This window comes from Epinephelus fuscoguttatus, linkage group LG7 (assembly GCF_011397635.1).
Source record: "Epinephelus fuscoguttatus linkage group LG7, E.fuscoguttatus.final_Chr_v1".
In the NCBI taxonomy this organism is placed as follows: Eukaryota; Metazoa; Chordata; class Actinopteri; order Perciformes; family Serranidae; genus Epinephelus; species Epinephelus fuscoguttatus.
In genome coordinates, this window is record NC_064758.1 from 15,621,088 (window position 1) to 15,645,394 (window position 24,307).

General features: G+C 44.1%; 1 protein-coding gene across 2 annotated transcripts in view; it reads right to left on the bottom strand.

Annotated features, from left to right (window-relative positions):
• Positions 1-534: 534 nt before the first annotated feature.
• soga1 (suppressor of glucose, autophagy associated 1) overlaps positions 535-24,307 on the bottom strand; it is a 142,782-nt gene continuing 119,009 nt past the window's right edge. For both annotated transcript variants that reach the window (XM_049582001.1, XM_049582000.1), the window contains exons 16-24: positions 21,770-21,925; positions 21,292-21,408; positions 12,001-12,065; positions 10,697-10,826; positions 9,786-10,367; positions 9,382-9,646; positions 8,962-9,180; positions 7,758-8,188; positions 535-7,495 (exon numbers count right to left, since the gene is read on the bottom strand). In XM_049582001.1, coding sequence (XP_049437958.1) covers positions 7,349-7,495; positions 7,758-8,188; positions 8,962-9,180; positions 9,382-9,646; positions 9,786-10,367; positions 10,697-10,826; positions 12,001-12,065; positions 21,292-21,408; positions 21,770-21,925 — 2,112 coding nt within the window. In that variant the 3' untranslated portion in view covers positions 535-7,348. The remainder of the gene's footprint in view (positions 7,496-7,757; positions 8,189-8,961; positions 9,181-9,381; positions 9,647-9,785; positions 10,368-10,696; positions 10,827-12,000; positions 12,066-21,291; positions 21,409-21,769; positions 21,926-24,307) is intronic.

Below are 24,307 nucleotides of genomic sequence, written 5' to 3' on the forward strand. Positions count from 1 at the left end.
TGCTGCTCAGTTGGGAAGCAGTGGCACTTGTGCGTATAATTTAAGCCCAGATTGTGTAGATAGATGTTTCAGCATATTGCTGGTGCTTCCACCCTCACTTGATATAATCCTTTTGTAGACATTACATGCAGCACTGGTCATCTTTCTTTGTAAAATAAAGCCACGTTTCTTCTTTGCCATGACTCCTTCTTGCAAGTATCCAATAGCCTAGATACAGTTTGACGTCAATATTTTTGCAATGTTCAACTGTCAGAAAAACATGACAGCACTGATAAAAGGAACTGATAAACCCGGAGGCTCGTGATTCTGATGTTTGGACAATTTGGAATTAGTTCTTTACCGTAACCGGTTCTCAATTCCCATCTCTATCACCAAACTGTTCAACAAGTGCTTTATTACTAAGTAATCTGTGTTTGTAAAATGGGAGAAGACAGGAAAAAATAAGAGGGATACCATTTTACCCAAATTCAGTGTGTAAAAGAATAGACGAGAAAACAAGCCATGCTAAATTCCAACAAACATTTATTTGTGAATTCTATGACAAACAGGAGGCAGTTATAATATTTCGTTTTACAGGCTACATTGGTCGGAAAAAAACAAAAATCCCCAACCTTTTTAAAAATCCACTTGGATCAAATTTTCTCATTTTACTCGTTTAACGTTTGCTGCCATTTTTTTGTTTTTCATCTGCTTCAAAATGCACCTATGTACAGAAGAAATGCTCAAGTGTGGTCTAAAAAGGGAGAGAGCTACATACTTCCACAGCGACCTTGTTCAGATCAGCTGTTGACATTCAGCTTTTCTCAAAGAAACAAAAGGACAGAGAGAGAGAGTACAAACCCGTCTTATCAATTCGCAACACAAGGGGACACATTTCCTTACCGTGTACTCATTTTATTTTCCTTTCATTGCATTCTCCTTTCATTCAAGAAACAAGCGTTATTAAAAAAGACAAGAGAAGGTTATATAAAGCGAATATACAGGCAGTCTCTAGGTAATAGTTTAGCTAAATTATGAACAGCTAAGAATTCATTTACATACTCCCAGGATGTAATAATCATATGAATGGTATGGAAACACATTAAAAAGGCTGGAACGATTCATGTTGCTTCTGTAACAGGCTTACAGACACACAAAGGGAATAATGAGACTCATGGTTTGTGCCATGCAACCTGTAAGAACTCATCAGATATTGGCTGGTGATGCTGTGTGACCTGTAAAACTGTCTGTCATTGGCTGCAATGTCTAGTACTTATAACCTGAGGGGGAGGAGCAAATGTAACACCTGACAGACAGGTGCAAAGGCTGGAGAGGCAGAGACAGAAGTGACCAATGACATCAGAGTCGGAGAGAGATTTGAGTCTTATGCTGACTGCGCCATTTCAGATCTTTATAGTACATGCAAGAAAATACAGCCACCTTACAGTAAACACTTGGAGCTGTGAGGTGTATTTCCTGCTATGATATGTCACATCTGATGTTGTAGGAAAAATCATTATTAAATGATCATCATTAAATTTTAATGTAGTACAAAGTCATTATTGTATGTGTTCAAATCAGCTAAAGACATGAAACGTCCCTTATTTTTTTTGAGTCCTCTAATGTGACATAAACCCAGCATCAAAACAACTGTGGCAGTTTTATGTACAACCTGAACATGTGCTGGAATCTATCTCATCATACCGTCTTGATTCGACTCTGCAATTATCAACAGAAAACCTAAGACTGGAGATTTGCAAAAACATTTAATCTAAATGTAACCTTGGTCCGAATTTCCAACCTTTTGGAGGTCTGGTCACACAAGAGGGAAGCAAAACTAATTTCTAAGGCGTACTGCACTCCTGACACTTGGATCCCTTATTGGCTTGCATCACGTACTGTTTGTCAAAATTTATGTCGTACAGCAACCATTGAAGATTAATGTAAACACAAACCAGGCTACACCTTCTGCAAGACAACAAACTAAGACATGTTATCTTAATTTTGGATGCAAGTTATCATCATGCAGGTTGTACTTAGTCAGAGCCAAATATTTGCAGGAAAATAAACCAAGACATCTTTGTAGAGGAAAGGCACAGAGTGACCTTCTCATTAACAGTGAATGACAGTAAGAGAGACCCTGGTTTACAGGCCTCAAATGTATTCAGAGGATTAATATGTGTTGTGTTATTTAATGACGAGTCTCATAGTACAGTAACGGTGTAAGAAGTGTAAGAGGTAGAGCAGAATCTGGTGAACTTTCTCACAATGGGCAACATCAGGAACTTTTGAAAAGATTAACATTAATATCACTGATTAAATATTTGCACTGGAATAATGGATGACCAAAATTTCCCTAACAAGTTTCTCTATTTTGTAAAAAGTAGATTTTTTTTTTCTTTTTAAAGTTTGTGCTTTTATTTTGTAGGCGTCCAGGTGTTTTTCCAATTAAACCAAAACAGCATTAAATGTTGAGACCTTTTATTGTCATTTGGTTGCTGTTTCACATGTTATACATTTTAATGTGAAGGATTAATAGTTTGTTATGGCAGATTGTTTAGTTTTGCAGTGTATCCAAAAAGCAGAAATGGTGCCAGACCTAATATTAGGGTATGATATAGGTTTCTTTGTGGCTTTAGATTATTCATCTGGATGTGTGGTGGAAGAGACTGTGGGACGACTGAGTCATTACTGGACTGTGGTTACAAGCTGTGCTGTGTATTAACTTCTCAAGCTCTTTTTTTTAAATGGTATACAGAGACTTTTGGCAAAGAATCATCAGCTGTAATGGAGACCCCCCCAGCATATGGGCCACAATGAATGGAAAAGTGTGTTCAGTTGTTTTTGATTTCTCTTTTACCATAATGCCTCACTAATATGTCTGAACTATTTTGGGTGTAGATAATGACATGTTTGCTTGCTAGTCAGCTATGAGACGCAGTATGTGCTGTAAGAAGCTGGATTAGTGGCGAGTGTTTGACATAAGTGGGAAATGTATCATTACCAATCGTGATTATTTTAAGATCTTGGTTGGAAGAAACATGGACGTCTGTAGTCAAGTGTTTACTTGGCTAACCGTACAGATTTTAAACCAACTTTGTTGGTATGTTCGTCGTGTTTATGGGAAAGTGTGCCCTTTAACACCAGATGTGGAGCTTCTGTATTCTTGATGTATCTGAACTGAGGTTTGATAAAATGTGCCAGACCTCCTGACTAGGAATATTTCACTCAAAAGTTTTGATTAAAAATGGCGGCTACATTAGCATACATAGCTAACCATGCTAATGAGAACAGAAACAGTATATTAAGCCACATTATAGCAAATATATGATTGTAAGAAACCTAGCCAACATATGGAGGGGTGGCAAAGTAGTAAACTGAGAATTGGGTCATTGTTGGAACCCCCTGAAGTTGCTAACCTATGACAGCTGCGAAGAAACACAAACTTTACAGAGCCCTGTTTATGGCTATAAACTGTGGAAATTCATTGGAGTATTCCTTAAAATTGTCCCATTTTTCCTAGGAAAAAATTAGTTCTAGCGTATTGTAGCAGCATTGCTAAGTTGACCTGTTAGCTTGTTAGCGAGCCATGCCTTAGGAAACTGTTTGTTAGCATTTCCCCCTTTCCACTGTTTTTTGTTAAAACACAAAAGGTATCATCATCAAGATAATCATCTTCAGTGACTACACTAGATGTGGTCTTTAATTTTGTGACTTAACTACGAAGCTTTAAAAGATATCCTGGAATGTAGAGAGGAATGGATGTGTGTTCAAACTTATTAGCTGTGCTTTTTGGGACACTTGGAAGCATTTTAATGGGCTTATATGACTTCATCAGATCGCTTGGCTAAAACTACCTGTTGTATAATTGTGGTCAAAAATCAGACAGTCTATTCCTGTGGCGGCTAGCTTTTGAAGCAGTGACCAGTTTCAGACGTTTGGTTTTCTACCAGCAGTGAGGGCTGGAGTGGAGACAGACAAGCAGCATTTAGACTGTGGGTTTTCCTCACTGTGTTATTTAAATACATGCACTGTTACCGTAATGCCCTGTTTTAAACTGCTGAGTCATTAAATGGTGTGCAGAGATGGAGAAATGCTCGACTGCAGCTCATACACAAACAGTGGGAGAGACAGATTCAAATAGATGGCGAGCCCGCAGCAGACTTTACACTAAGTAGCACCATGATAACTAAATAGAAAGAATAGAAACAGGCTAATATTTCAGCAAAAACATCCATATAAAATAAACAAAAACAAAAATAATTTACTTTCCAGAGATAAAATAACCCTTGGTATAAAAAAAGTTAATACACTATATCCTACTTTACCTGTAAACCATCTTGTCCTCGCTCCACTGTGGTACAGTACTTTATTGTAGCTTTAGTACAGCCTGATCTCAATTATGTGCATAAAAACAATCTTACCCATTAAAAAAAGGCCTGCTAGGTTTGAGTTTTATATATGGAGTCCAGTTTTGGTGTGAGCTGACAAATAGGTAATCTGACAGGCACTTTGAATATCTGTTGATTGATTAGAAAGAGAGCGACATGGCAAACAAAGGGATAAGAGAAAGCAATGGAATGACATCCCTTTCAAATATGATTGTTTTCAATTCACCAATAAGAACATTTATGTCATTTTCCATGTAACATATTTTACAGCCTTTTACTTCTTTCCCCAGATATTTCTCTTAAGTGTGCAGACATCCTACTTTAAGACATTTTATATCATTGGATCTGACTGCCGTGTAGGTAGAGAAGGATATACATTTAAATTTGAAATTTATCAAATTAAATAAATAAAAAAAAATCCTGAATATATTTCTTAAAAAGTAAAAACTGTCAGTGCTCTTAACTACTCTGGCTGCAGATGGACAGTCGCAGCTCTTAGCTTGTTGTTTACCAAGATCACGTTATAATGCTACATCTTCAAAATGCCTATAGATTTCGTACAGTAGCTACGCCGTCGCTGTTGCACTACAACACGAGGAGAGTTGTGCGTGAGAAATGAGCAGAGAGAAAAGAGGAAGTATTTTTAAACTATCCCCTTCGCTAGACCTAGAAATGATAGGCATACTGGAACGCTGAGAATTGAATGACTAAACGCACATACGAACACATACACATCTTGGAAAGACTCTCTAATAAAAGGAATGCATCATGATTCAATTCTCCTTGGACATGATTTAGAGTTAGAGGGTGTTTCTGGGTGATGGTAGATTTCAAGATTGGACACGCATCATATCCCATGGAGCACAGAGAGTAGGGATGCACCGATAAAACTGATGGATATCAGGTCAATAATGTAATTGTGTCTTATGCTGCATTCACATGGAATCAGGCAGGTGGTAGATGGCAAATGGACAACACCCTCTGGCATGGGAAAACGCAGTCAGATGAATGACAAGACGGTAAAAAAAACTTATGTTAAAATGGTGATGTCGAATTGTTTACACCAAGTGTAATAAAATACACTGAATAAAATCATTTCATGTTTGTTATTTGATGTAATTTTTCTAGTAATTGTCCAGATTGCCCATGTTTTCTCCTTGTGTGAACTACCTACATCCAGGTGTAAATTTCACACAGAGGACAAACAGTATTCTCTGCCAGTCACGCATAATTTTACCATCCTGCTCAGGTTGAATAAGATGATATCCAGTTTGCTGTCTGATTACACGTGAATGCAGCATTAGGCTAATTATGTAAATCAGATTCCAAAAGTCTTTGACTTAATTTTCCGTACATTTTCCTCATGTCTTGGTTTGGGCTTCTGTAGCGTGACCCCAAACTAGTTGTTTGAGGCACTCTTTAAAACTGGTAAAGTAAGTTGAAACAGGTGATATCAGTGCATCTCTATCCAACACCCACTTAACTCTGCAGATGGGCTTTTAGGTAACGTTGCAGTCAATCAGGAACCAATCAGTGTAACCAACTGCAGTGTTCCAGGACAGTGTGCTGCAGAACTGCACACCACATGTCTTCATCAAAGGGTTCAGGATGAATCTTGACATCAGTGAAGGAATATCTCCAAAATATGAAACGAACAGGCACTTTCTGCCTGCGGTAACAGGTTGAAACCAAAACAGTATTTTTCCAAATCAGACTTTAGAGGGTAACAAGTAGTAGTTTTTCTTACATCTACAAGGTCTGAGTCATGGCTACAATGCCACAAATTGTCCCTGTTTTTTGTGGCCAAAGTCCTCCTGGGAACACAGTGGACAGGAGCTTCTTTGTTGTTTAGGTTTGCTACTAAGCAACAATGGTAGGAGGTCCACTCAAATCAGTTTAATGGTCTCCGTTCTAGAGCTGACAAGTCCAAACATCCATCAATGGAGTCCAAATCTGGTCATGCTGGAATTTGTGGTCCGAGAGTCCTTGAGTTCTTCCTTTTGGGATCTACTGTAATAGGAGAAACATTGAATAGAAGTTTGCAGTTGAAGCAGATGTGTCATCAGGATGTGGCCGATTTAAGATCCGTGTTGGAGACACCCGCTGGAATGTTATTGTGCTAATAAATCAAAAAGGCATAATTGCATTTCCCAGCACAGCATGTGTGTTTATGACAAGGATCGGAGGGGAATCATCTGAGGTGTCATCCAGATTACTCCTCGAGTGATGGTTTAATGTTGCTACCACAATGTGGAAGATCTTTCCAGCTGCGACAGACGTCTCCTCTCCAGTTTTATACTGCAGCAGTAACGTGTGTACTTTCAATGCATCTTCAAACTGAGACGACGTCCTCGCTTTCTCCTTGCTTATTTGTAAATCCAACATGGCTGCTGGTCCAACAGCATGGGGGTAATATGACGTCATTGGGGTGGATTCTCAGCCCAAACACTGACCATTTGTAGTACCTGTTATTGTGTAAATTGAGGAGGGAGGAAGGTTTTAGTAGATCCAGTCCTGACATCATAGTTTTACTTGTTAGACTCTCCTCAGTTCGTTGAGTTGTTCTTGTTTAGTTAAGTATGTCAGATTATGTGTGCGTTTATGTTTCATGACCTGCTGGTAGTTTTTATGTTGGTTGGATCTGTTGGGGTTGGGGTTTCATCCCTCCCTGTCCTTGGCATCAGAATGGTACAGTCCAAGACAAGCTGAATATTGCCCGGGTTCTGTGTATGTGTGCGTGTGTTTTTATGAATGTGTGCGTGTGGCAGTGGGTCTGTGGGGCAGTCTGTGCAGTGTGCTAGCGGTGTGTGTTATATTTGGCAGTGCACCTGTGTGGCAGGCTGTAGGTGTGTGTGTACATTTGCTGATGCGAGGGATGTGAGAAAGTGGGTTATCATGGCAGTGGCGTACAGTGTTTGTGAAGAATCAGTATTGCTTGTGTGTGTTGCGTGTCTCTGAACATGGCAGTAGATGTGTCATCACTCGTTGCAGGTGTCCCCCTTCTCTTCGGTTGCTGCCGGAGGCTCTTGTGGGCGGTGCTTGCACTGGCCGAGCGAATGGCGGGTTGCTGCTCTTGATGGTCGCGAGACGCAGGAAGACTGGACAGCACAGTCACAAGGTGCATCCTGGGAAATGGAAAGATGTGTTATTTACCCACGAAAACAGGTTTGAATGTTTTTTTTTATCATATTATACATGAATATATTTATTTTGATTGATTTTTAAAAACTAAGAATAAAAGACAGCACTAATGCAAGATCTAGCTACAATAAAGTATTACGTATCGTATCGTAAATGTCATTTAATGCTAATAGGCTTAAACAAGCATAACCACTGGTATGGTCCTTATTTAAGTTTAAAATAAAAGCGTATCTGAAGTGACCGCACCTCTGTCCCAGATCCTGCAGTCGCCGCGTTGCTCACCGCTTCTTTCCCTCCTCCCATGATACTGACCATCTCCTCCCCGGCTGTCTGTCTCATAAACCTCTTGTTGACGATCCTGGTCACATTGTCATTGCTTGCAGCCAGAGCTCCGAGTCCTCCAATCCCGGCGGACACACACTCTGGCTTGGGCTCATCCACGCCAGCAAAAGTCCCCAAGACACCCAGACCTCCGATGCTGCCATTGGTGTCTCTTTGTGCTCTCTCCCCAGACAGGGTGACTCCTCCCTGGGCACGGCTGCTGCAGACATTCCTGATGAACTCCTGGACCAGGCCTCCGTACCGCTGAGAGCCAGGGTCAGATCCGCAGACTGCTGCACCTGAGGGTTTCCCTGCTGCAGGGGGCTGACGTGCTGGACTGGCACCCTGGCTGGCTCCTAATCACAAACAAGGATCCAAGACAGGTATTATAATTATCTCCATAAATTGTAGTTTACATAATTAATTGAGTCCTGCAGGCATGCTTACACTGTGTGGTCAATGACATTCAACATGAATGGAGGCTTTGGGTGACAAAACAAGATCAGGAATTTTCACTTGTAGTACAAGTTTGTATTCTCCCTCTGCCCTCTAGTAGCAATTTAATTCACCAAGTATTCTAGATAAAACCCTGATCACATGCAACATGGCAGTTATATTGTGTTGTCATACTGGTATTACTCAGCTGTTTCTTGACCCCTCTAAGGGTAAATATGCCTCTTTTCCCTATGACAGTTTGAAACCAGTATATTGCTGCATCCCTAGTCCTAGAATTCATGTGGATGCCACCTGGCACCCTTCACCCACCCAAACACTGTTGCAGACCAAGTACAACCCCTAATGGCAACAACACTCTCCAATGGCAGCGGCCCTCCAAGCAGGACAATGTGCCATACCACGCCACAAAAACTGGTCAGGAATGGCCAGAGGAATGTGATGGAGAGCTCAAGGAATCAACTTGGCCTCCAAATTCCCCATATCCCAATCTGATCAAGCATGCGTGAGATTTGTTGGTACCCCACTTCAAAGCCCAAAAGATGCAAAGGATCTGCCGCTAACGCACTGGTTCAAAACACCACAGGACATGTTATTTTTTACACCTGTGCTTTTCTTTCTCTGACATGTCAAAATGTCCTCCGTGAAAAAGGTTCATTTCCATACAGTGTCTTACCTCCGTCACCCCTCCAGAGCGACTCTGTGCTTCCAGAGTGTTCCACTACGCTGAAGAGGCTGGAGAGGCCGTCGGTGAGGCCGCTCAGGACAGGGCTGTCCCTGGTGGTGGTGGAGCGAGCCCAGGCCGAGCCTCCTCCTCCACTGATGGATCTTTGCTGGAGGCTCCACAGGCTCCGGTCCCTGGAGGAGGAACTCCCATCTAGTCTGGAGGTGGAGCCTAAAAACAGAACAGTTTTTTGTCTCGTCCTCCCAAACAAAATTGTTTACATTGAAGATCTATGAAGCACATCAACGGAGCTATGTTAACAATTACTGCAAATCATCATGAATTGGCTTCAAAACATTCTTGTGATTGAAAGCGATCTGACTCCAAATTAAGTAAAAGTTAAAACAAATGCTCAGTGAACAAAATAATTACCAGAAGACACTCTGCGTTGTAGTTTTGGTGATCCATACTTGGGTGAACAGCATGGCCTCTCTATGCGGCTGTGAACTTTATCCAGGGATGTTGAAATCTGACGAGTTCGGGCTGATGCGAGCGAGGAGGTGGTTGCTGAGGGGCGAGGAGACCAGGCTTTGGAGTGTAACCCCGTCCCCCTGCTGCTGGGAAGGTGGTCAGTTTGAAGCCCGATGCTGACGTACTGCGCAGCAGTCTGTGTGGACCTGGTGGACATGCCCACAGCCTGGGTGGAGACATGGAAATAATGGAGAATGTTTAGTGTGCTGAGAGAATAAAATACAAGAGATCAAGTGCTGTTTCCTCTTTCGTGCATGAAAGTCAACTTGAAGGCCAAAAGTTGGCCATTATTAGAAATAAAGTACCTGACTCCCAGGCTCCTTGGTGGATTTCCTCTCCAGAGAGGAAGAGCGTATGGCCTGTCGGACACAGTTGGTCATCTCCTTCATGTCATCACTTAAATTGGCTGAAATCTCTCCGATCTCCAGGCCATGGAAAGTTGACGAGGCTGTCATCCCATCAACTGAGCCACCAACGCCGTTGCTGGCAACACTGGGCATCGAACCGGCGATACAGCCGCTTCTGCTCTCCAGCAGCTCCCTGTGCTGCTTGGACAGCGAGCTCAGCCACTGCTCGTATGAGGATGAAAAGGAGGATGAAGGTTGTTGCTCAAGGATTTCCGCCGCAGCCACGCCCACATTTGAGCCGCTCAGTCCCAGGGAGGAGCTCCCGTTCTGGGCCTGCTGTGGCACTTTGGCCTCCTGGCTCCGTCTTTGTTGTTCCATGCGTCGCACAGCAGGAGGGCTGTAGTAGATCCGGATGCCGGTGCGGTCTGGAGCAGTGTAGCTCCTCTGGACAGACTCCAGATCCAGCTCTGATGCCACTAAGCTGCTGCAGGAGCCGCTGGGGCCATCCCAGGTTTTACAGGTGTCTCCAACCTCTGGAGTCTGAGATGAGATGACAGAGAGGGGACAAAAGAAACAAAGCGATTATGAGTTTACATTTTTGCTATGCTGTCCTAAGTTTGAGGAGAGGTAACAGGGGATAACAAATGATAACTGTACAAATCAAATATATCTGCTAGCATCAGTTATTAATGTCTCAATTCCAGTGATGAGTATAGGTCTAGAAATTAAACTTCATTGTCAGTATAAAGCAATATATCCAGTCACTGTTTCACTAGCCCTGTCAAAGATTTTAAAAATAACTAACTAAAGAAATCACAATTACCTAAATGTTTTAAACCAGCAAATGTATAAAATCACAGCTTATTCACCTCATTGGTCAGATAGGTCCAGTTCTTCCTGGTGAGGTCACCCAGCTGTGGGGCTGCAAAGTGTATCCTCTCCTCTTGATTGGCTGCTCCATTGACCTCTGGAACGTCCAGCTCTGATGTGGATTTGGTTCTTTTCATCAAAAGAGGAGGACAGAGATGATGAGAAAAGAGAGGCAAAGTCATGCTCTGATTTCAAGATGACAAATTAACACAAAGTTATGAAGCCATTTTGCAAATAAAAAGCATTAATAAAACATTAAAGGAGCAATAAGTGAAATTCATCATTTCTAGACTGAAGGAATTAAAAAATTGCTATGTGAGGAACTAGAGGTGTAATTTCATCTGGAGTATAGCATGTATATAGCAGTATAGTATGAGCTATGGCAGCGCACATTTTCGAAATGAAATGGCAGAGAGCGGAACAAAACTGGGGCTAGCCGGTGCTTCCTCCTCAGACCCCACTTCACTCAGCTGCCCCTCCCACTTTAACCTCAATAACAATCCGGAGCTAACTGGGAGCGGCTGGCGAGGCGTTAGCCGCAGCATGACCAGAGGAAAGCACAGCCAGTTAGCCTCCGCTAGCTTCCCAACTAGCCCCGGCTCTCTGTTTGGATCCAACCGGAGCACCGAGCCCTGGTTTGTTATTCAGGTTAATGTGGGAAGAAGCAGCGGGTTTATCGGGCAGCTGAGTGAAGCTGGGTGAAGTGGAGGCTGCGGAGGAAACACTGGGATGGGTTAATGTCTGGAGCTTGAGTTATTAATGGCTCGGTCCCAGCAATGGGTCAGGCGTTATGGTTGTGTTAAGTGTGTAAGTCAGCCTGGCAGCCCAGCTAACATTTTCAATTAGCATTGTAAAATGTATCCTCCCCACGAGGCTACATTTTTGTAGCCTAATATATTTGCTGAGATGGAGGCGAGGCTCAGTGACTAGAAGAGCTGATAGAAGCGCTCCATAGCTGTAAGTTACTCCAGTAGCCGGTGGCAGCCGACTCGGCTAGTACTAACACCGGGAGCTAACGTTAACATTATCGGGCAGCTGAGTGAAGCTGGGTGAAGTGGAGGCTGTGGAGGAAACACCGGGATGGGTTAATGTCCGGAGCTTGAGAAGCCCGCGAGCCAAGTGGGCAGCCTGGTGAAGAGGAGAGGTAGAGGGAGGAGTGGCTCATGACACACTTTGTTTTGGTCTACAGGCAGTGCACAACAGCAAACCTAGCGGTGAAACGATTTCGCTTTTTGCCCCTTTTAAATATTCATTTATTTCAGAACATTTCCAATTTCCTGTAAGGCAATGGTTTCACTGTTACCTTGGTGATCCTGTTCCATTAGTGACGACTGTGTCTGCAGAAGACTCGCTGCCAAATGACTTTGACTGTGAGGATAGAAAAAAAAAACACCTCAGTGAAAAGGAAACCACAGAAGTACCTTTTTTTTTTTTTTTTAAAAAACAGCTAATTTGCATTTTAAAGACCTGCACCGTCTGCGCAAATTGTTCCTATAGCATTTTGCATTTCTACACTTGGAAGAAATACCCTGGAAGACATCCACTGTAGACACATTCCTTTCATTGCCATCCATTTCCTCTAGAGCTGTTTTGGCAGGAGGAAGTAGAGACTGACTAGTACAATCTATCTGTGGCAGGCAGCATGCAAACACACATGCCCGTATACACACATGGATGGTGATGCTGAGTCAGTGCGTTTCACACTTGAAAGGTGATCTCACACTCTGAAACCATTTCCCCTCAGAGGAAAGAGACAGAGTGGGAGAGGGGAATGGGGACATCTGCACATAATGTACTTAGTTGTGCAGACACACTGATGGACTTTTACCTGCATCTCGTCAAACTGCAGAGCAGGCTCCCTGGGTGTGCATGGCATAATGACAGAGAGCTAAATGTACTCTAGTTCAGTGATTTCCAAACAGGTGTACTTTTACCCAAGGCGGTACTTCTGCAGTTGCCTTGGGGGGGGTGGAAAGATTAGAGTAACTCAACTAATTGAAAAAAGGGAAATAATAATTAAAAAAAAAAAAAATTCAATCTAAAATTGACATGCAATTTTTAAAAGAATTCACATAAATAGAATTTATTTATAAGTAAAGATCAGACATGTAACACTGAATAGCTTCAACTCAGACCCAACTGCACAAAATTCCAGCTACTTTTACATTAACTGGCCTGAAGGGGGCACTGCAGTCAAATATCAGAATTCTCTGACAGGCTCGACAATATGAGTAGAGTAGATAGGAGATAAGATTTGTGGGTGACAGAGCATGGCCCAGACACACTCAGAGAGACTGAGACAGAGTGAATTAAAGTATGACAAGCTTCAGTCTCCTGCCAAATTTCCAAAGCAGGACACGACCATGGCCACTTAATGGAAGGAGTGAGACAGGATCATACTCAACTGACAGGAGGAAGGAAAAGGAGGGGAATGGATGAGAAAGGGAAAGAAAGGACACCCTTGGACTGAAAACCTCAAAGGAAGCAGGCACAGTAGACAGAGGGGGAAAATGAGTACTGACCTACTAACTGTGTATCTGGATCTTGACTCTGTATATATTTATGGAAAAACTAATGACCACTTTGAAACACTGATGCAATCCCTCCCAGACATGTTGCAGGAGCTTGGCAGTGACTGCGCTGGTGTATAATCAACAGACTGGACTGACCATGTTTTCCTGGTGACCTCAACTTAACATTAAACTGCAGCTACAGCACAGTAAAGCAATAATACCAGAGACAGCGCTCCTTACTCACAATATGGCATTAACAGCTGTGTGGTTTCTGTCAACATCAGCAGAGTCTCCTGAGAGGAAAATACCACTCTACAGACAGCAGTAACACGCATTGTTGCTCTGTTTCGTCATTTCTAGCGTGGGTACAGTGAAGTTTTGACGGCATAGAAACTTTCAGCAGAGTAAAACATGTCAGACTTGGTATCAGTGTCTCAGAATCAAAGAGTGAGAGCTCTTTGTAAAACCATGTCCAACTATCTTCCAGTATATAAAAAGGTTTTTAGAAAGAGAAGTGATGCTTTTTTTGAACTGGAAGAAGTCACTGTCTTGCTCCGAGGCGGTGTTAAGACCAAAAATAGCACTGCATTAAAAACACACCAGCAGCTTTGTGTGTGTTGCAACGTGTGCTGGTGAGAGGATGAAATATGTCTAGTCTGAGATAAGACCAAGGGGTCTGAAGGCCAACACAGTGCACAGTAGTTTATTATACTAGGAGAGAGGATTTTACAACTCGGGTTAGTGCTCTATCATTTTGTCCTCTGTCTCAGTGTTGTATCTGTCTATGTAACAAAAACATCTGCACTTAATATCGGATTTACAAAAAAACAAAAATATGTGAGACCTGCACTGGAGGGTGTTAAAAATCATATTAATTTCTCCTGTTCTATTTTCTTAATGCCATTTATGCTTCTTAGAGTGTAAGAGGATAAAACTAGGATATGTATGCAGTAGAAAGACCAGAGAAAATAGAAAAAAAGGGCGCTTCTGGTTATGAGGGAGAAAACCTACCAGCTACCAGAATACACTGCACCACACCAGACCAATAAATACTCCCACTGGCGGGTGACATAATTGTGAACACGTCCATTTGAAACAATGACGGCTGGTTGACAAGAAACAATCTTGTATTACAGCTGAACGGTAAGCTAAAACATGTGTCTGAAAATGTGAGGAAAGAAATAGGCAACTCAGTTACAGAAACATTTGATCAGTGCTGCCTAGGTGTATTGTTAGATCTGTTTCTTCGGCTTCCATTTTCCTTGAGCCGGAAACAGTATAGTGCCCACTTCCTGTCCACAAACTCACTATTACAGTTAAACAGAGCACTAAAATATGTTTCTAAAAACGTTGTAGGCGAGAAATAGACAATATAGTTACATAATCTTGATATATATTCGATCAGCATTATCCAGTTTTACCGTTTGATTGGATTTCGGTCTGAATTTTTGAGAGCGCGATAGAGCGCTTCTATACTCTTTGTGTGCGTGCTGGTGGCATGGGTGGCGGACAATCAGGGCCCCAGGAAAGCCGTTCAGTCTTGCAGCACATATTTCCCAGTGGCCACTCGCAATATTGCACCAAAAAAATTCCCAGTGGCCCAAAAAGCACTTTCCCCATATGCCACCATTGTAAAAGAGATGCTCCTTAAACTGTTGAGAGGACACCTCGAACTGCAAACAAGGTCAATACCTAATTGTTTCATTCTAATTTTTTGAATTCATGGAGGTTTTATATTTGTAAAACTTAAAGTACAGCCTGGAGCTACAGCAACAGCACGAGAGCCAGTGAAATTCTGCAAGATGACGTAAATTCTGTCATCGAGTGTTTAGCTGGGGGGCGAGGAGGGCTTGTGATGATTTTGGTTCTGGTGGTATGTTTTTGTGTTTGTTCTCTCTCTCCCTCCCCCTTTCTCCTGTTCTGCAGTGCATGTGTGTGTCAGGGGGCGTGGCTGGCTTCTCCTGCAGCAGCAGATGAGGCACACCTGTCTTCAATCACCTCATTTTCCTGTCTACAAAAGCCTGGTCTTCACTCCACTACGCTGCCAGATAATTCCGTCATGTTCGGTAGCGCTCTGTGTTCTTACATTTTGTATCTTGTGCTCATCTTGCTGCATAGCCATACTTTGTTGCCTATTCTTCTAGTGTTGCTAGAGGTTTTTGTACTTACCTGTGGTTTTTTCCCATTGTACTCAGGTCGTCCTTTGTGCCTCACCGTATGCCTGAGTTTTTCCAATCCATCCGTCGGTGAATATACTACGAGCCAGCCAGCCCCCTGCCTCCACCGCCTGCTCTTGTTTTTTTCTTATTGTTAATAAACCTTTTTTGTGAACTGACCTGCTTCAGTATCTGCTTTGGGGTCCAAACAAAACCTGTACCTAACAGAATTATCTGGCCACCATGGACCCTGCAGATACTGAGAGGATCAAGCAGGCAATATCCTCTCAAGGAGCCCTTGTAGGGCAGCACGAACAAGCCCTATGGGAGATTGTGGACACTCTTCACAACCTTACCACCAGTGTGACTCAGCTTGGCGGTCGTATGGACCAAGTCTCCACTCATCTCACCACACTGACAGCTCCAGTCCTCGCTCCAGCTCCTCCAGCTCCTCAAGCTCCAGCTCTTCCAGACATCCAGCCCAGCCACCCCCGTGAACCCTTCATCCCCACACCTGTCAGGTATTCAGGAGAGTTAGGGTCATGCCGTCAGTTCCTTCACCAGTGTTCTCTTGTGTTTGATCAGCAGCCATTAACGTATTCTACTGATAAATCTAAGATTGCTTTTATTATGAGCTTGTTAATTGAGAAGGCATCAGCTTGGGCGGTGGCTATGGCTAACAGTAACTCACCCATTAGTCAGTCTTTTCAGTCATTTACTGCTGAGATGCTGAGAGTTTTTGACCATCCGCTACAAGGTAGGGAGGCCAGTAACCGGCTTCTTTCTTTACGTCAAGGCTCAGATTCTGTTGCTAGTTACTCCATTGATTTCCGCATTCTTGCAGCTGAGAGTGGGTGGGATGAGAGCCTTACAAGGGGTGTTCCTTCGTGGCTTAAGTGAGGAGTTAAAGGATGAGCTAGCTGCTCGGGATGAAACCTCCTCCTTAGAAGAGTTAATTTCTTTGGCCATTCGCTTAGATAACCGCCTCCGTGAGAGACGTAGGGAGAGAACAGGCAGGCAGAGTTTCCCTTTTCCCCTCTCGAAGCCCAAGTCTCCTCGGCAGCCGGCACCATCTGCATCTCTGGAGCCACCTTCCTGCAGTGTTTCTCCGCCTACGGTCTCATCACCTCACAGCAGCGAGGAGCCCATGCAGCTGAGGAGGATGAGGCTCACCCCTGCAGAGCGTCAACGCCGTTTCCACCAGAGGCTCTGCATTTACTGTGGCCAGGCTGGCCACATCCTAGCCAACTGTCCCGCTCTGCCAAAAGAGCAGGCTCATCAGCCACAGGGGGGGCGCTGGTGAGCAATGCATCTGTCGTTTCTCCCCCCTCCAATCGCATTCAGCTTAAGGGTACTGTGTCATGGTCACAAGTTTCTCTACCTCTCCAAGTCTTGGTTGATTCTGGTGCAGATGACAATTTTATTGACTTTGATTTTGTTCTGCAGTCTGACTTACCCACAGAGCCCCTTCCTGAACCCAAGGACGTTTTTTCCCTCGATGGAAAGCTTCTCGCCCATGTCACTCACCGTACTGCCCCAGTTTCACTGCTACTTTCTGGTAATCATCACGAGACTCTTTCACTCTACATCATTTCTTCGCCCACTTACCCGCTAGTGTTAGGTCTCCCTTGGCTCAAGTTACACAATCCACACATAGATTGGTCTACCTCATCCATCACCAATTGGAGTCTGTTTTGTCACTCACATTGCTTACACTCAGCCATCCCCACCACTGCCACCATCACACCAGTTCCTCCCAAACCTGTTAACCTCACCTCTGTCCCTGTTGAGTATCATGACCTCCAGGAGGTTTTTATCAAGGATCGTGCCTTGTCTCTACCCCCTCACAGGCCTTATGATTGTAGCATTGACTTGCTCCCTGGCGCCCCCTTACCTTCCAGCAAACTGTATAATCTCTCCAGGCCCGAAAAGGAGGCCATGGAGACTTACATAACTGACTCCCTTGCTGCTGGAATCATTCGTCCCTCATCCTCACCGTTGGGGGCGAGTTTTTTTTTTTTGTTGATAAGAAGGACAAGACTCTATGCCCCTGTATTGACTTCAGGGGTTTGAATGACATAACTGTTAAAAACAAATATCCCCTTCCACTCATTGACTCAGCCTTCGGTCCCCTCCACCAGGCCACTGTTTTTTCCAAGTTGGACCTCCGCAATGCCTACCACCTGGTGAGAATAAAGGAGGGGGATGAGTGGAAAACTGCCTTTAACACTCCTCTGGGTCATTTTGAGTACCTTGTAATGCCTTTTGGATTAACCAATGCACCAGCAGTTTTTCAGGTACTCATTAATGATGTCCTGCGTGACATGCTCAACAGATTTGTGTTTGTTTATTTAGACGACATCTTAATTTTCTCTCGTTCTCTCCAAGAACATGTCCAGCATGTTAGATTGGTGCTGCAAAGATTGTTAGAGAACAGACTCTATGTTAAAGCCGAGAAGTGTGAATTTCATGTTTCATCTGTTAGTTTTCTGGGTTTTGTAGGAGAAAGGGCAGATCAAGACCGACCCTGCCATGTTCAGGCAGTGGCCGAATGGCCCACTCCTACAACTAGAAAGCAACTTCAGAGGTTTCTGGGGTTTGCAAATTTTTACCGCCGGTTTATCCATGACTATAGTCGAATTGCTGCTCCACTAACCAAACTTACTTCTGTGAAATCTCCCTTTGTGTGGTCACCTGCAGCCGAGGCTGCATTTGTGAAGTTACAGTGCATGTTTTCTTCTGCCCCTGTGTTGTCTCACCCTGATCCTGCAGCTCAGTTTGTGGTAGAGGTTGATGCCTCGGACTCTGGTATTGGGGCAGTCCTCTCCCAGCGCTCCACCTCGGACCAGAAGCTGCATCCCTGCGCATTCTTCTCCCGCCGACTCACCCCGGCGGAAAAGAATTATGATGTTGGGAACTGAGAACTGCTGGCGGTAGTTTTAGCCCTCCAAGAATGGAGGCACTCGCTGGAGGGCTCTACTCACCCATTTGTTGTATGGACTGATCATAAGAACTTGTCTTACTTCCGTTCCGCCCACAGGCTCAACTCACGCCAGGCTCGGTGGGCCCTGTTCCTGGGCCGGTTCAACTTCACGCTCACCTACCGGCCGGGATCCAGGAATGTCAAGCCTGATGCCTTGTCACGTCAGTTTGCCCCTCCAGTTGAGGAGTCATCTGAGGAAACCATCCTGCCATCTTCCTGTGTGGTGGGAGCAGCCAGGTGGGAGATTGAAGGGGTGGTCCAGGAGGCCCAAGAGGATCATCCGACTCCTGAGGATTGTCCTCCAGACCGGCTGTTCGTGCCTCCGTCTGCCAGATCTCCAGTGCTCCAGTGGGGACATGGCTCCAAGGTTGCTTGCCATCCAGGTTTTCATCGGACCCTGGCCCTTCTTCAGTAGCGCTTCTGGTGGCCCTCCATGTCCGCTGATACGAGAGAGTACGTGTCCGCCTGCGCCGTGTGCGCTCGCAGCAAGGCATCTTACCGTGCCCCCGCTGGCCTTCTTTGCCCCCTTCCCATTCCTCACCGACCTTGGTCTCACATCGCCATGGATTTTGTCACCGGCCTGCCTCCATCGGAAGGTAACACCACTATCTTGACTATTGTTGACCGTTTTTCCAAGGCTGTGCACTTCATTCCCCTGCCTAAACTACCCTCTGCTCTCGAGACTGCTACCCTGCTCATCCAGCATGTCTTCAGACTTCATGGCATTCCGCAGGACATAGCGTCAGACAGGGGTCCACAGTTCTCCTCCCGGGTATGGAGAGCCTTTTGCCAGGCATTGGGGGCGTCGTCCAGCCTGTCGTCGGGTTACCACCCACAAACTAACGGTCAGACGGAGCGGGCGAATCAGGACCTGGAAGCAGCCCTTCGATGTGTCACCTCTCATCACCCGGTTTCCTGGTCCACCCACCTTCCCTGGGTTGAATATGCCCACAACTCCCTGGTTTGCTCCGCCACAGGTATGTCTCCATTCACGGCATCTAATGGTTTCCAACCCCCACTGTTCCCAGCCCAGGAGACGGACGTGGCAGTTCCCTCAGTGCTAGGGCATCTCCGGCGTGCCCGCCGAGTCTGGCGTGAAGCCCGGGCGGCTCTCATCCGCACTGCTGCTCGGAACCAGAGACTGGCAGACCGCCACCGCACTCCAGCCCCAGATTACCAGCCTGGTCAGAAGGTCTGGTTATCCTCCCGTGACCTCCCACTTCAAACCGAATCCCGGAAACTGGCACCCAGGTACATTGGCCCTTTTGAAATTGATCACATTATTAATCCCAGTGTGGTTAAGCTAAAGCTGCCTCCCTCCTTGAATGTCCACCCGTCGTTTCACGTGTCTCTCCTAAAGCCAGTTTCCACTAGTCCTCTGAGCCCTCCGGCCGAACCCCCTCCACCCCCCCGGATCATTGACAACCACCCTGCATTCACCGTCCGGTGGGTGTTGGATGTACGTAGGCGGGGCCGGGGCTTCCAGTATTTGGTAGATTGGGAGGGGTATGGGCCAGAGGAGCGTTCTTGGATCTCTCACTCCCTCATTTTGGACCCTGATCTCCTCAGAGACTTTTACTCCCAGCACCCGGACAAGCCTGGTAGGCCGCCAAGAGGCGTCCCTTGAGGGGGGGGTACTGTGATGATTTTGGTTCTGGTGGTATGTTTTTGTATTCTCTCTCTCCCTCCCCCTTTCTCCTGTTCTGCAGTGCATGTGTGTGTCAGGGGGCGTGGCTGGCTTCTCCTGCAGCAGCAGATGAGGCACACCTGTCTTCAATCACCTCATTTTCCTGTCTACAAAAGCCTGGTCTTCACTCCACTACGCTGCCAGATAATTCCGTCATGTTCGGTAGCGCTCTGTGTTCTTACATTTTGTATCTTGTGCTCATCTTGCTGCATAGCCATACTTTGTTGCCTATTCTTCTAGTGTTGCTAGAGGTTTTTGTACTTACCTGTGGTTTTTTCCCGTTGTACTCAGGTCGTCCTTTGTGCCTCACCGTATGCCTGAGTTTTTCCAATCCATCCGTCGGTGAATATACTACGAGCCAGCCAGCCCCCTGCCTCCACTGCCTGCTCTTGTTTTTTTCTTATTGTTAATAAACCTTTTTTGTGAACTGACCTGCTTCAGTATCTGCTTTGGGGTCCAAACAAAACCTGTACCTAACAGGGCTATCTAGGCACCGATTAGATGGAGGGAAGTTTACCACAGTTCATTTACACATACTACCCAGATTGTATATTTTCAGCCAGCACTGTATCAAAACAATTACCCTTTTTAAATAAATCAAACAATGAAGCTTCAAAATACAAAAATACTATTACAAATGATAACATATTGCATGACTTTCTTAAGAAACTGGAAGTTGTGCATATAATGGAAGGAAGCCTGGATATCACATTGGCTTGAAGTGAATAAAAATGAGACCAAAAAGAAAAACGATACTAGTTAATTTGGCCAAACTGCAAAATTTTTGCAAATATTTTGGCATAAATTGGGACGCAGCACACATTTAAATGAGCTTAGCTAGATGATGCTGTTTTTCATTGCTGGAAGAGGGAGGGTAGGGTTAAACATTTATTCAGTGTTCTCATTGAAATGAAGAGGCTGTTTTTTGTGTGATGCTAATTTCAGTCTGAACACAGCCTTATCGTGATAGCTTTTGTTAAAATGTAATTAAATTTCAGAGAAATCTGTGAACACATCAAATGATATTGGACGTACTGGGACAAGTGTAGCAGGAAACACATCTGATCCAATGACTCGGTATCAGATGTCCTCCTTATCTCAGATGTGCACCCTCCTCTCAGATTCCATCATCCCAAGATACACCTGCTCCTTATCTCTTCTTCATCGTTTACATTTCTGTCTCCCCTACAAACACTCACTAGCGCACACATGCACACATGCACACGCACACACACACACACACTGCCTGTCATACCTTCCCCTGTTGTGCGGTGGCCTCTCCCAGCCTCTGCTCCCACTGAGCTCTCTCCTGGCCGAACCTCTCCAGCAGCTCCAGCTTCTCTCTGCCCCAGTTCCTTTCTCCGATCTGAAGCTGATTGGTCAGCAGGTGGGTCACAGCAGAGAGACAAGAAGAAGAGGCAAACGTCAGATCGATGTGCAGTGCACAGCACCAGAAATATGACAGCTGAATCGAAACACTGCAATGATGTCAGGAAAAACAACTCTCGATCCGACAAACACATTGAATAACAGACTCTTCAGTTCGGACAGATTTCCAAGGCACACAGAGTGATTTATCTCATTGTGTTGAAAATCTCCATCTAAATATTTAAACCACTTTGAGCCCGTCTGTTTCTACAGTTTGCAGATAACACAGTTTTCTTTGTCCAAGTAAATAAAGTCACAGCCTGTTACCTTCCAAACCAGCTCGGTCCATTCACACACACATTTACCTGTTTAGTTAGGTCCATCACGGCTGCGTAGGACTCAGCCAGGAGGTGCTGATGTTCCTCACGCTCCCTCTTTAGCGCCACCTTCAGGTCTGGAGGATCCAGTGCATCAGAGGCAGACAGAGCTGCTGTTGCTGCTTTGCCTGCTTTGGTCTCAAGCTGAAAGAGGCAGAGAGATCATGGTAAATATCAAAATAAGTATGAGGGGTCTGTGAGTGGAGATCTTTCTTTTGTTGGCAAATTGAAAACTTATTAACTGTATGTTTGGTAAACATAAATCATGACTGTTAGAGAGGTTAGGTTTGAGTAAAGAAAGCAATATTGCAATGCAAAAACAGTGTTAGATAATAGAATACATAGAAACAACAATGTCCTGTTTTGGATAACAAAGTTAAATTTGAATTTGAAAATGCACACGTTTATCAAAGTAAAAGAGCTCCTTATGTAGCAGGCCCTTTTTGAGTGTTAAAATAATGAAGTGTGAATGTATAAGGAGCATCGTCATATGATGATTTTACAAGATGCAAAATCTGCAAACCAAATATATCACTACAGATTTATCTGAATAGCGCTTTTCATAAGATAGTTACAAAATGCTTGAATAAAGGGCAGTAATACAGATATACGATAAAAATTAAAACCAGATAAATGACAAAATATTAAAATGTTAAGTCAGTTAAACCTGTTATAAAGACATGACATCATAGTCGTGGAATAAAAAGTCCAGTATCTTCCTCTTGAGTATTAAGTATAATGTAGCACAACATGGAAATACTCTAAGTTCAAACTTTTGCTTCATCACTGCCCTTGAGCAAAAGTTACTTTCCACATCAAACAGTTTGGTTCCAGTTGAAACAATTTAGCTCACACACACACACACACACACACACACACACACACACACACACACACACAAATAATTACTAGTTATGATGACTACAACTATGACTTATTTGACCACGCAGAGATTTGTAATGGGAATTCCCAGCTGGTCCTCATGTTTCATCCTCACAGGTTTTTAAATGACCTCATCAATTTCCAAAACAACACCCGGAAAGGAGGCAGAGTCTCCACACAGATGAAAAACTTACAAGGGCTTACTGCTGCTCATTGAATGATGGTCACGTTCTGTCAGGGCATGATAAGGTATGGACAGAGAGCGGAAAGCTCTGTACTCAAGAGAGCTGTCTCTTTTTGTTATTTTCTGCTGCGATGTTTTCCTCTTCTGTGCATCTAACCCTTTCTTAACCCTATCTTCATCCTTCTCACCCCCTCTCCCTCTCTCTTCTTCTTTCTCACCTTCTATTTCTTGCTCTCTTCCCCATTTTTTCGCTCACCATGAATCTGGCCTGCTGTCACAGAGCCTGTAGGTGGGATCTCTTGAAATTTTTATGAGCAGCTCTGCTTTCCCTTTTCCTCTGTCTGAGCCTCATAGTTCACACAGCCGACACGACTGGGCCCATCATTTTGACAAACACACACACAGACACACACACACATACACACCCCAGACCCATCAATCCTCTCTCAGTCTGGCTCTGTGGCACTGGCATCCGTATATGGTGCTAATGGCAGCCAATCACAGCATAACACACGCACACTTAGCCCAGCTCCCGTCTCCTATGGCAACAGAGCGTTGCTCGTTAATGATGAACGTAGCCTAACGACCCCCAATTCTTAACGAGGTTTATTGCTGAGGCGTTAAGAGGGAGGTGATTTTACTGGATGACTGGCATTTATTGGTGGATGAGACGTCTGGTTCACGACTCGCCACTCACCATTTAGCAAGTTCAATTACTTCTATTTATTCAACTAAAACCATGGTAGATTTATTAATCACATTTTACTAGAAACACCCTAAGAGGAGACTTTAGGGCCTGGTTAGTGAAAAATCTGTTTTAGCATTAAAAAAATAACCCTTAAAGTCTTGTATTGATCAAATGTTTGCCTTTGCATTTGTCACATTCATCATGTGGGTCTTCCTCAAGTGTCTATTCAAAAGCAATTTTTCATAGACATGGAAAGAGACATAGAGAGTATTTGTAGGAAAACAAAGCCGAGAGATACTAACAACCCTGTGACAACAAACACCAATTAAACCCACAGGGCTCTTTAAGTGGTGAGTGGGAGGTCAAGAGGAGTGAGTTAATTTCACTATCATTATCACTGTTATTATTATTACACCCATTAGAGAGTGTATGAAAATTACTACTCCTACATGTTCCGCTACATGTTCCAGCTGCTGTGATCTTCCTGTAGCATATTTTTTATTCAATACTAAATCAGGAATAATGCCTGAAGTGCAGAAGTAAGGACTCGAGTCAGGTGACTTGGACTCAAGTTACACTCAAGTCACAAAATTGCTGACAAAACTTGACAAAATCCAAAAAGACCTGCAAGTTGATTTGGACTCTTACACCAGTGACTCATGACTTTGACTTGAGCCTTTTGACTTGAAAATACTCAAAACCTTTCCCCAAGCCCAAAGAATGCAACATATGTCATTTAAAAAGTGTGCCAGCAATCAATTAATTTCCCTTC